This window comes from Diuraphis noxia, unplaced genomic scaffold, assembly GCF_037042655.1.
Source record: "Diuraphis noxia isolate RWA-SAM2 unplaced genomic scaffold, SU_Dnox_SAM2 contig0003, whole genome shotgun sequence".
Lineage (NCBI taxonomy): Eukaryota > Metazoa > Arthropoda > Insecta > Hemiptera > Aphididae > Diuraphis > Diuraphis noxia.
In genome coordinates, this window is record NW_028301713.1 from 40,926,598 (window position 1) to 40,939,546 (window position 12,949).

General features: G+C 28.5%; 2 protein-coding genes across 5 annotated transcripts; both read left to right on the forward strand.

Moving 5' to 3' along the window:
- Nucleotides 1-2,374: 2,374 nt before the first annotated feature.
- On the forward strand, nucleotides 2,375-5,521 carry LOC107172221 (integrator complex subunit 15). Of its 4 annotated transcripts, none has more exons than XM_089224509.1 (8): nucleotides 2,375-2,473; nucleotides 2,573-2,664; nucleotides 2,761-2,858; nucleotides 3,032-3,147; nucleotides 3,218-3,629; nucleotides 3,806-4,190; nucleotides 5,054-5,157; nucleotides 5,229-5,521. In XM_089224509.1, exons 3-8 carry the CDS (start codon nucleotides 2,780-2,782, stop codon nucleotides 5,303-5,305), a joined length of 1,173 nt encoding a protein of 390 aa, XP_089080635.1. In that variant the 5' UTR covers nucleotides 2,375-2,473; nucleotides 2,573-2,664; nucleotides 2,761-2,779; the 3' UTR covers nucleotides 5,306-5,521. The 4 variants fall into 4 exon arrangements, with proteins under 4 accessions (XP_089080635.1, XP_089080634.1, XP_089080638.1 ...); XM_089224510.1 differs by having other exon boundaries at nucleotides 2,456-2,473; nucleotides 2,576-2,664; XM_089224508.1 differs by having other exon boundaries at nucleotides 2,392-2,664.
- Nucleotides 5,522-8,704: 3,183 nt separating this feature from the next.
- Nucleotides 8,705-12,194, forward strand: GCS2alpha (glucosidase 2 subunit alpha). The gene has a single exon (XM_015522509.2). It carries the CDS (start codon nucleotides 8,999-9,001, stop codon nucleotides 11,720-11,722), a length of 2,724 nt encoding a protein of 907 aa, XP_015377995.2. The 5' UTR covers nucleotides 8,705-8,998; the 3' UTR covers nucleotides 11,723-12,194.
- Nucleotides 12,195-12,949: the final 755 nt, after the last annotated feature.

Here is a 12,949-nt window from a genome sequence, read left to right on the forward strand (position 1 = left end):
ATGGCACAGAGAGGAGGGGACCCGCGTATGTCGTCGTCGTCGTCGTCGTGGTCGAAATTATAGAATAATTTGAGCAAGCACCCAGTTCTTTTCTTCGCGCGATGACGTCATAAACGGGCGGCAATGTAAAATTAATTGCGACTTTTTTTGAGTTATTTATAGACCACTTAAATTTTCGATTTTTTTGAGAATTTTTTTTTTGAAGTGTCAGTAAAAAAATATTGGACCACCAAAAAAACTTGAAAATTTAATACACGGTTCCTTATGAGTTGTTCTTATTGTAGCTAAAAAAAAATTAAAAATCGTAAGTCACAATTTTTTTTTAATAAGCGTTTACAGTTGCAAGTAATTTTGAAGTTGAAAAATCATAACATTTTTTACGTTTACAACTAAGAATTGAAAATACAACACTAAGTTTTCTATAAGTTTTACTTCAAGTAGCTATAGAGAAAACTCGAAGCATCACCCCCGGGGGGGGGGGGGGGGGGCGAAATAATAAAAAAATAAATATTAATTTACATGAGAATATGGGATTCAGATACTGAGTGATGAACCATTTTTTTTCAACTTTTGTAATTTAGAACTATAATAGTCTCCTATCTATAAAATATTTGTGTCACTGAAATGTTACAATATTAAAAACAAATTGTCATAGTCATCATAGTATACAAATTTATTTTATTGATTAATAGTTAAATATAAGTAGTTTATAAAACAAAATCTAAAATTCTTTTATTTTTAGCAAAGCGGTCTATTATTTTGTCAACGCTTAATTGAAGCTGCCTATGTATATGTAAAAGCGCCAAACCTGTCAATCTACTTTGGCTTGATAACAAGATAATATTGTGAAATTTCATATTATATTATAATTTAATATGAAAAAATAAATGTCAAATAATTTAATATAAATTATAAAATTTACTAATAATTACTATGCAAGTCAGTCACCTTACGGGGGGGGGGGGGGGGGGGGGGGTCGATCGCCCCTTTCGCCCCCCCCCCCCACAAGGACGCCCCTGAATTTTTGATGTTTTTAATTCAAGAAAAAATAAACACAAACTCAAATTACCGCTTTAAATTCATAATAAATTTTTAACTATTTTGACTTTTTAGGTACTTATAGTGGTGGGGAATTAAGTTAATTATTTTTCAGTTGGAAATTTTTAAGAATTGTTTTTTTCATATCTAACATAAATAATTTTAATAGAAGATTATAACCATATAATATGTTTATTTTATCAATTCCTATATTTGAAAAAATTTTCAAAATATTTCAACAATTCTTAAATTATTTATAGACATTTGAAATGTTCTGTTTTTTAAATTTTTTATTCTATAAATGTCAATTAACTTTTATATAATGGGCCATACAATTTGAAAATGTAATACAAGGTCCCCAATCAGTTGATATTATAGCAGTTGTAAAATATTTAAAATACAGGCATGTTTTTTTTATAACTGTTTAATGTTCAAATTTTGACAAAATTTATCTAAATGAAAATGTATAAATTCTTCAGATGTTAAAAATCTAAAACAAAGATCCACTGCGTAACAAAAAAATCTAAAAACTATACAAACATAGTTTTCTTTTATAGTTATTTTAAGTTCAGATTTATGATATTTTATCATTGAATTCAATTTAATACCATCCACAACAACAAACCACTTGTAATATCTACTGTACAGCAGAGCGTCATCCAATTACCCAAAATTTTTTCATTGATTTAGCTGATTTGAATTTTTTATACATACTTTTTACACTTCAGGAACTTGGAACTCTATGAATAATTATTCTTCATTGAACAAATTATTGTGAATAACTTTGTTGGTTTAAGAATTTGTAAATTGTTTTCATATTTAGTATAATAATTAATAGTATTATTATTGTAGGTATATAATATATTAATTTAGGTAGGTACATAATTAGAAATCTTATACAATTTTGAAAATCAAACCTTTATATTCTACCCTTGCACTTGGAGCAAACCAAATTTTAAATTATTTTTTTCTTGTTTACAGTGTTTACACATATTATTTATTTTTTACTTTTCAATAATTATCATAAAGTGACGAATTACAAATTTTGCCATTAAATTTAGATCACTCCAATGTAAGATTCAAAATAATTAGATACGAAACACCTAGTATTAAAGAAAGAATATAAAAATGTACAAAACCGTAAAGGATTTATATTTAGGTACCTACCTCGGAGATAATTCGATGTATATAGAATGTGAGTGTTATGAATCCTATTAATAAATCTATGGTAGAAATACCAATTTGTAAGTCCTTTACTTCCAAATAACAATTGTTCCAATACTGCATACCCATACAAAATACAAACATAGATAATAATAGTGATAATAATTTTTGATTATTTTTATAAAAACAGATACCTAGTACCTACCGGGAACTCGCTAGTTCGCTACTGCCTACCGGCCCTACTACGATATTTGAATATTACTAATATTAGGTATTTAAAAAGTACTTCAATTTGAAAATAATAATTAATATAAATACCATAATATTGCAGTACTAATAATACTATACAATCTGTATTCTTTACTTTTAGTAGAACATTTCTAATATGGAATAATAACATTTGTTACATATTACAATTGGGTACGATAATATATTATAATATAGTATATTTAATTACTATAGGTAGGTACTTTAATAATAAAAGCTTATAATTTAATATTTTTAAATAATAATGATTAAAACTATGTACATTTTTAAAATAATCATATTTTATTTAAGTTTGCTCAATAGAAGACAAATGGATTATAATGAAGTCAAAGTTAATCTAAGGAAATTTGGTTTTCCACTTTCTACTGAAAATGCATTAAATCAAATACGTAAGTATCATTTTATCAAAATGAATTTAAATATATAGAATATTTTGGGAAGTTTTTATACTTTAAATTTACATGGCTTTATTTTTTGAACAAAAATGTGGTTACATTCAATACCTATATATGTGGTACTATAGAGAAGTCTGATGTACCTGTTTTTTAAATTATTATTTTAGAGACCATTATTAATGGTGAGACATCGCGGAAACAACATTTAAATGAAGATCTTGCAATGGATTTGATATCAGAGTTTATATTTTGTGAAACCAATGAAGAAGGAAAATCTACTAAGGTAATTATTATAAAACTATTTCTATTCGATAGAATTTTTACATTAATAAATGTTTTATTTTTATCAACAGCCAATGTCTCGAATTAGGTATTTAGAACTTCTAGTAATGATTTGTGAATACTTCAATAAGACAAAAATTAAACCAGATAATGATAATTGTTGTGGAGATACAGCTCTCAATGCTATATTTATGACTTTGTTCCCACAATTTGGTGCACCACCTCAGCGATCTAATATGTTAGTGAGCTTAGTGTCATTGGCTATATCTACTTACTCTAATCTCATACTCCAATCTGCTGGTGTACAAATGCAACAATTGGGTTGTTCGTCTAAGTACAGCTCTCAGTTAGCTGATGGACTTGTAAAAAAGTTTTTTACTTTTATAAGTTCTAACAGTCCATCATTACATTTATTACCGCAAAATGCTCCATTATTTACTGCCAATTTGATGACTTCACTATCAGAACTTTATTTTAATACAAGTAATAATAAATAATATTATAATAACACTAAACATATATTTAAGTTTATTTTTAATTAAATATTCTGTCTAAAAAAACAACAAAATAATTTTATTTATTTTTTTATGAGTACAAAAGTTTTATTAACTAAAAGTCTCAGTAAGTCAGTTATTTATTTTTATTTTATTCAATTTTAGAAACTACCGACACAAGTATAATTATCAAAGAGCCACCTCGTATTATATTAGAAACTGTTGTGCGGTGGATCAATTCTGATCCTTGTTTATGTTTTACCGCACATTACACAGATTTACAACGAGCATTACCGAGTGGTGCAATTCCAATGGCAGCTACATTACCTTTCTTAGGATTGTTCAGATGGTGTTTCTTTGCTCCACTTTGTGTGAAAAATAATAAAGACTTAGAACTGTATTCTGAACTCCATTGTGCATTGATTGAAAGTGTTATGCAAGGTTGGAAAGTATATTCAGAACAAAATCCGAGAGTCAGCCGTCCTTATACTCTGAGTGTACATTCTGTAATACCTCAACAATTAAAAGACCTTATTGAAGAGACCATTAAGTAATTATCTTATTGCAAAATTATTATTTTACTGTGATATATTTTTTTAATCATTTAGTAATTTTTAAATAATTATTTACATAAGAATTTTAATTATATACAGGGTATCCCACAAGAATTTACCCATTGCAATATTTCACGAAATAATGGAGATATCAAAATTCTGGTTTTATAATAAGATTCACAGGGATAAGAACTACAACTATTTCATTTTTAAATTTATTTTAATGTTTTTGTAAAAAATTTAAAAAATATATTTTTTTATTTAATCATTTCCAAAAAAATTAAAGATAGCCATTTTGTAGATTTTATTTTTCTGAAAATATAGACGTTTCAAAATTTTATTTTTATTAATTTCCTGAGTTTTAATATTTCTCTAGTTTTGAAGAAATAAAATATGATTATAACTATTAGGAACATGGAATGTATGCAGCCGGCCTTATGGGAATTCGCGTGGCGCGGCGGGTCACATGTTTCAAAACATTACGGTGTTAAATAATTCATAATTTTTCTCAAAACTTAAAAAAAAATTTTTAATTAGGAAATTAATGAAAATAAAATGTTGAAAAGTCAATATTTTAGAAAAATTAACTCTACGAAATTGCTATGATCAATTTTTTTAGAAATAATTAAATAAAAAAATATATTTTTTAACTTTTTTACCAAAACATTAAAATTAATTAATATGAAATAATTGTAGTTCTTATCCCTGTGAGCCTTATTATAAAACCAGAATTTTGATATCTCCATTACTTTGGGAGATATCGCAATGGGTAAATCCTCACGGGACACCCTGTATAAATAAATATATACCTTGTTTTAAATTTAAATTTGATAATTAATCATTTTTTTTTTTAATTCAGATTAAACGATCCAGTTTTAATGCATGCTGTTGAAATAGTGGTTGAAAGATTAACACAGAGCATACATGCTGCTATAATATCTGATACTATCTTTGGAAATAAACGTAAGATAAATTATATTATTTAAAAAAAAAAAAAAATGATTATTTAATGTTTATTTTTTTATGATTTTTAGAGGATTTAGTGAATCAATTAGAATCACTTCCAGAGAATGAAGTTCTAAAAACTCTTATTAAACGTATTCAAGTATAAATTTCAAAATGGAAGACTACTATTTGTACTTTTAATAGAAAAATTATTCAACTATATTACTTAAGAAGTTTAAATATTTAAATTTATTATGTATATTTTTTATTTCTGATTTATAGATAATGTGTAAGAATATGTTGTATTAGTATATTATACATGAAAATTAATACTTTATATCTATATGTGTATTAAATAAATATTAAATTAAATATTAGTAAATTTCAATTGTTATTACACAAGTATCCCGAGGTTAAGAAAAGTCTGAGTACATATGCATTTTGAAACCATTTTACAATTCAATCCAGACTTCTACAAAAAACTGTAAATTGAAGGTTTTTTGAAGTAATATGAACACTATGATTAAATTTTAAATTTAAGTAATAATTTGTTTTAGTCAGTAGTTAAAAATTAAAAGCAAATTTACGTTTTAATTTATAAAACATTTAGTTAGTATGTGATTGGCTCAATGCATTTAATAAAATACAAGAATACAACACAAATACACAATATAAAAAAGTGTAGTTGTAGTAGATGCTTAAGCTAATAATATTGATTAGTTCCTAAATGAATAGATAATTATACCTATTTATATTTTATTCAGTATCGCTATTTGATGTTTTAAAATACTTTTAAAAATTGTATTACAAATAATTATTTAATTGGCATCATTTACAGTTATAGCTTTTTTTTTCTTGGAAAATTACAACATGAGAACCAAATTGTTTCACGACATAACTTAACTCTCGTGTAGCATAGTTTACTAACTTAATAATATACACAACTGTGGTGCTCTCATCTTTCCAATGTCAACATTCCCCAGCAGATACTGGTGTGTCTGTGTAGACTTTGGCAGGATGAGAGCTAACAACTATTTTACATAGGTTGAACCACTTGGGATACACAAAACATGACCTGCACTATCCTCTAGCATGTTATCATACAAATAATATTTATAGAATATTTTAACCTCCACGGTGGTTGGACCACCAAGTCCATCCTTCTGGACTGCTGGCCCTCTTCTCGAACTGGCCTTAACCAGCCATTCTTGATTTCCTGTTCCGAGTGCCTCTTTTTAAGCCAGCCACTCTAAAGTCTTGTGCTTGGATTGTCGAGCTTCAGTTTACTTTGACAACTTAATTTGCCCTTTATTCTTGCTCCTTGAATATCAGTGTCACCTTCACTATTTTATAGAAGATTCTGAATGAATCTTCTGCTTCCTTCATAAATACTAATTTTTTTAATTACCTATCCTTGAAAATATTTACACTTTCATACTTGTGTCCACAGCTTTATAAGTATTAAGTATGTAACTATGTAACTTGTATGGTATTTACTATAAAGTTGTAATATTATATTTGTGTGTTGTTGAGTGGAGTGATAAATGTATAATAATGTATGTCTGTATGTATATGTGAATATGCGATAAATTGTATTGGGCAGACCTTTTTCTTTTTCTTTTTTTTAGAAGAAAATAAACAATCTATAATTTATAAGACTATAACACAATGAGAGATTGAGAGAGAAAAACATATTAAGTTACATAATTTGGGGAAAGGAACCACCGAATTATGACACTATCAATTTTGTATTAAATCTTATGTCTTATGTGATTTGATTATGATTTTTTTTTCAAATGTCTTAAATCTCTGCACCATTTACGTTTCAGTCGTCTTGGGGGGGGGGGGGCTACCTGGGATTGATAATCATTGAAAAGTTTTTAAGTAGAGGATTTGAACGAGTAGGTAGAGAGTTATGAAATTTTCTATAGGAACATTTAGCTCATAATTTTACAATTGAGTAGAGTAGGCAATAGGTATATAGTAAATATATATTATATACTAAAAAAGTAAAAAGAAAAACTAATCTGACATTAGTTGATTGGTAATTCAGGTGAATCACTGACATTCCCCCCTGGCTATTTTCGGTTTGGTAGGTACTGCCGCCGCAGTAGTGCCACTGGTTGACTGGTAGGACATTTTTCCCCCCATACATTTTTGATGCGGATATTTTCCACTAGTTTTTTAAAATCTAGGTATATCTTAATAATATTATATTATTAATCATCAAATATGAAATTATTATTTTTCAGAGGAGGTTTTAAAATCTTTTTTAAAGATTATATGAATATGAAACAAAAAAATCTTACTAATAACAAAATTAGATGGAAGTGTGTGGATAAAAAGAAAAATATTGTAAAGATAGAATAATAAGTAAATATTAAATTGTTAAACATCCAAAAAGTTGAACAGACTATAAAATATGTGGTTAGAAATAACAAAAGAATCAGAAATAAATAATTTTTTACAAACTATATCATTTTAAATTTTAATGTCGGAATTTTTTAGCCATCTGTATTAATTATTAAGCATATTTTATTTAACTACCTATTACGTTTATTTAAAATTATTTTTATTGTTCAAGCAGGGGCGTCATTTCAGGTTTTTTTTTCGGGTGTGCGAAGTTTCAAGCAGGCCATTTTGAAATTTCACCAGGCCATATAAAAATAGATATACATACGTATATGTATATTATCCTGCATTCAATTTTTTCCATACAATTATAGACCGGTTATTACTATTTGATTTTAATCATATAAATAATTGTGCATTCGTGGCTCGTGCATTATAATCTTAGGCTTCAGCAAGGCGCAGGCCAATTGTGACATTCTAAAAGTAAGGGGTGCAACCGCACACCCTGCCACCCCCCAAATGACGCCCCTGTGTTTCAAGTAGTTTAGTTTATCAAAAACTATTGTACTATAATATTTTTATTTAGACAATCTTTTATTTAAAATTACGTTTTTACTTAACTTTTTTTAAATATTATTTATTATATTTTTGTCAACATTTTAAAATTAACTGTATATTTTTTACAAAAAAATAATGCAATAATAAATATGTGTCAATCATTTCATAATAATATAATATTATTGTTTAGTAGTAGTCAGTATATTCATAGAACACTAAGTTCTATAGTTGGTATATTTAAAAAAAAAAATGGGGGGAAAACATCTTATCACATTGAAAACAGTCTGGGGAGGTAATGTTCATTTACCATTTAGGTAACAGGTAATTAATTTAACATAAAACATTCATTAGTCATTATTTAAAAAAATACTAATATTTTAATGGATGGTTAACATTGTGTAACAACTAACAAGATGTAGCCACGTTAGTACGGACAGCGGATGAACGGTCCACAATCCACAAATCACAATGTACAAAATTCTGAATTCTGATCTTCATGGATTAAACAAAGAAATTTAATTTTGTTGCCGGGGCATTTTTAGGTTAGGATTATTGCCTGTTGTTATTAAAAAGTTATTCTGTGTTATTAACTATTAAGTTGTTGTGATTTGTCTTGTAAAGACGTACTGCGATGATAAATAATTAATAAATGATAATGAAATCTATACTTTTAGATTTTTATTTTTTATAGTCATAATGTCATATAGTGAAATATTAAAATCGAGATACGTATAAAGAGTGAAAATACTACAATTTCGTTTTTTCGTAAACCATAATAATTCTTATATTATAATTATTAATGTCGAATCTTACTACTAGTTAGGTAGGTATTTACCATTGACTCAAACGACATTAACGTTTTTTGTTTTAAAATAATGTCAATGTGTGTTTTGTTAACTTAAAACTATTTAATTTCTAGTAAACCTGTCATTCTAATTTAAAATATAAAATGAGTAGTTTCCAACACATAATACTTTTTCTGGTATGTATTATTGGTTCAACTGTATTTTCGGTTGATCGTGGTAATTTTAAAACATGCGAGCAAAGTAACTTTTGTAAACGTTGTCGCTCCATGAACAAAAACCAAAAAACCGCATTTGAACTAGTACCAGACAGCGCTATATTAACAGATAAATATTTCGAAGCGTTGATATCAAACAAAAACTATGACAATGTTTTATTACGAATGCGGCTGGATGGTCTCAAGGATAGTACACTTCGTCTACGCATCAACAAAGATGGTAATCAAATGTATAATAGGTTTCAACCAGTGCATGCTCTCGTATCTGAACCAATTACAGAGTCAATGGTTATGGCTCGAAATGCATCAACTGTTGAATTAGAATTGAGTAAAATAATTAAGGTGTATATCACAATAGCTCCATTTAAATTGGATGTTTATGTTAATGAAGAATTGACCATAGGGGTGAACCATGATAATCTAATGCAATTTGAACACTATAGGCCTAAACCAGAATCTATAGCAGACAATGAAATAGGGTCTTGGGAAGAATACTTTAAGGAACATCAGGATTCTAAGCCTCGTGGACCTTCTGCGGTTGCTATGGACTTCAAATTATATTCATCTACTTCTTTATATGGACTCCCAGAACATGCTGACAGTTTAACTCTTAAAAGTACTACTGGAAATGACCCGTATCGATTTTATAATTTGGATGTTTTTGAATATGAATTGTACAATGGAATGGCATTATATGGAGCTGTTCCATTTTTAATGGGACATGGAAAAAAGAACAGTGTTGGGGTATTTTGGTTGAATGCTGCTGAAACTTGGGTAGATATTGCAGGTGTAAAAGGAAACACAGAGCACCCATCAGTTGTGGAATCAATAGTTAATCTAGTTTCAGGATCATCTAATGAAAAAGACGTCCCCAGAGCTCATTTTATGTCTGAATGTGGTATTATTGATTTTTTCATTATGTTGGGTCCTAAACCTCTTGATGTTACCAGACAATATTCATCACTGACAGGAACGACTCCATTACCTCCACTATTTTCTTTGGCTTATCATCAGTGTCGATGGAATTACAATGACCAAAAAGATGTCCACAATGTAGAAACAAATTTTGATGTCAATGACATACCTATGGATGTTATGTGGTTAGACATTGAGTATACAGATAGTAAAAAATATTTTACCTGGGATCCAGTTAAATTCAGTGAGCCTTTAGAAATGGTAAATAATTTAACTAGCAAAGGAAGAAAATTGGTGACTATTATTGATCCACACATTAAACGCGACTCCAACTACTTCTTACACAATGATGCAATTAATAATGATTTATATGTAAAGAATAAAGATGGTGACGTGTACGAAGGTTGGTGTTGGCCAGGATCTTCTAGTTATTTGGATTTCATGAATCCTAAGGTTCAAGAGTATTATGCTTCTCGTTATTCTATTGATAATTTTGTCGGTCCTACAGAGGACATTTTTATATGGAATGATATGAACGAACCTTCTGTTTTTAATGGACCAGAAGTAACAATGCCAAAGGATTGTATTCATCATGGCGGTTATGAACACAGAGACATACATAACATATATGGACTGTTGCAGGTCATGAGCACATATGATGGTCTAATGAAACGATCAAATGGTAAGAAAAGACCATTTATTTTAACGCGATCTCATTTTGCTGGTACACAACGTTTTGCTGCTGTATGGACTGGTGATAATATGGCTGATTGGAGTCATTTAAAAATATCTTTACCAATGTGTCTCTCATTAGCAATTTCGGGTATATCATTTTGCGGTGCAGATGTGGGTGGATTCTTCAATAACCCCGATAAGGAATTACTGATTCGATGGTATCAAACTGGTGCCTTTTTGCCATTTTTCAGAAGTCATGCTCACATAGATACAAAACGTCGAGAACCATGGTTATTTGACGAACAGACTACATTTTTGATTCGTGATGCCATCAGGACAAGATATACATTGTTACCGCTGTGGTACTCATTGTTTAAAAACCATGAATTAACTGGATCACCTGTTATACGTCCATTATTTTTTGAGTTTCCTCATGAAGAACAACTGAATAACATTGACAACGAATTTATGGTTGGCGATGTTTTGTTGGTGTGTCCTGTATTAGATCAAAATGTCCAAGAAGTAACTTGTTATTTCCCAGGTCATGAGGAAATTTGGTATGATCGAGATACTTACCAGCCCATCAAAATTAATGGGCTGATGAAAATACAAGCGCCAATCAACAAGGTTCCTGTGTATCAACGTGGTGGTACAATAGTTCCTACTAAGCAACGTGTTCGCCGATCGTCTGTCTTAATGAAGGATGACCCATACACTTTGATTGTAGCAATTGACCTGAAAGCTATAGCTAAGGGATCATTGTATATTGATGACGAGGAAAGTTTTGAATACAGAAATGGTCACTTTATTTACATTGAATATGAATACATCAATAACCAATTGATCTCAAAATGTCTACACTGTGAAGATTTCAATACTAAATCATGGGTTGAAAAAGTCATGATTGTTGGTATTCCCAATGTATTCACCAAAGCCAGTTTACAGGTCAATGGTGTTGGTTTGTCAGAATTATCAGTCTTATACAATACTCATAATCAAGTATTAACAGTGCGGAAACCTGCTGTCGGAATAGCTCAAAATTGGACGATTACTTTACTTTAATTATTTATTTTAACATGTGATGAAATATTGTAACTAAAAAATTGTATTTTAATCAATATTCATTATTAAGTATTTTTTTTTATGTAGTGAATAATAGCAAAGTTTCAAATTTTAGATTTTTTTTTTTTGATAAATAATAATATAGTTACTTATTAGAAATATATTTCACATTTATGGCTGTTTATGTATCAACATTAAATCTACCGATCAGTTTATCAACAATTTATTTTTAATTATTAAATGATTATCAGTTAGTAGTATTTTGGTTGTTTTTTAAGGTCCAATTGTATACAATGTTATTTATCATCCGTCCCACTATTGCAGAAAATAAAATTTAATTTACAGACAAAATTATGTCCACCTCAGTTTCATTTCTTTCTTGATATTAAAATGTTAATGTAATTAACCTTGTTATACAAGCAATTTATTTTTGTTTATTTGTAAGGCAATTAATAATATAAATTTATGAGTATGTATGTTTTTTTATTATTTAGCTATACCTATAAGACCGAATACCGTAAAAAGATGAATTCGGTTTTTCAATAATGACTAATGAGTACAAAGGTTATGGTATTTAATATTTATTTCCAATACAGTATTGTCATTCAGGGGCAGTGTAAAAAATCAATTTTTTGGGGGTTCAACGAAACATCTCATTATGATTCTTAACTTAAACTTAAGCCAATAATATTTACATTATATTGTACAGTACTGTTTATTTGGCTGATTGTTAACCTGATTGATCAATCACATCGATGTGATGACAAGAATTCATACAATAGGTAGACTAAATTTTTTGGCGATTAATTTAGAATACTGTTCAACAAATGTTATTTTCCATAAATATCTTTAACAACTAAGTTTAGATTATAACAAAATTATTAAATTGCATAATTGACTAGGTACCTTAAGAGGAAGGCGCTCCCGACTCCCAAATGTGTTTTTCCTATCTTACAGACATACAATTATTATTAACTAGGTTCAATGGTAGTATACTGTAGTTTTGATTTAAAGTGAATGGCCTATTATCAAATTTTTAGGTGGGAACATCTATATTCTTTCATTGGTATATATTATATTTTAATTGAACAGTGAATTTGAGAATTTCCAAAATAATACTTTACATGCTCATAAGTCAAAACTCATAACTCACTTAAGAAGACGCTATTTACTGTCTCCGTTATATATGTAAGCGACATACCATATTTTACCCTCAGCAGTTCACGT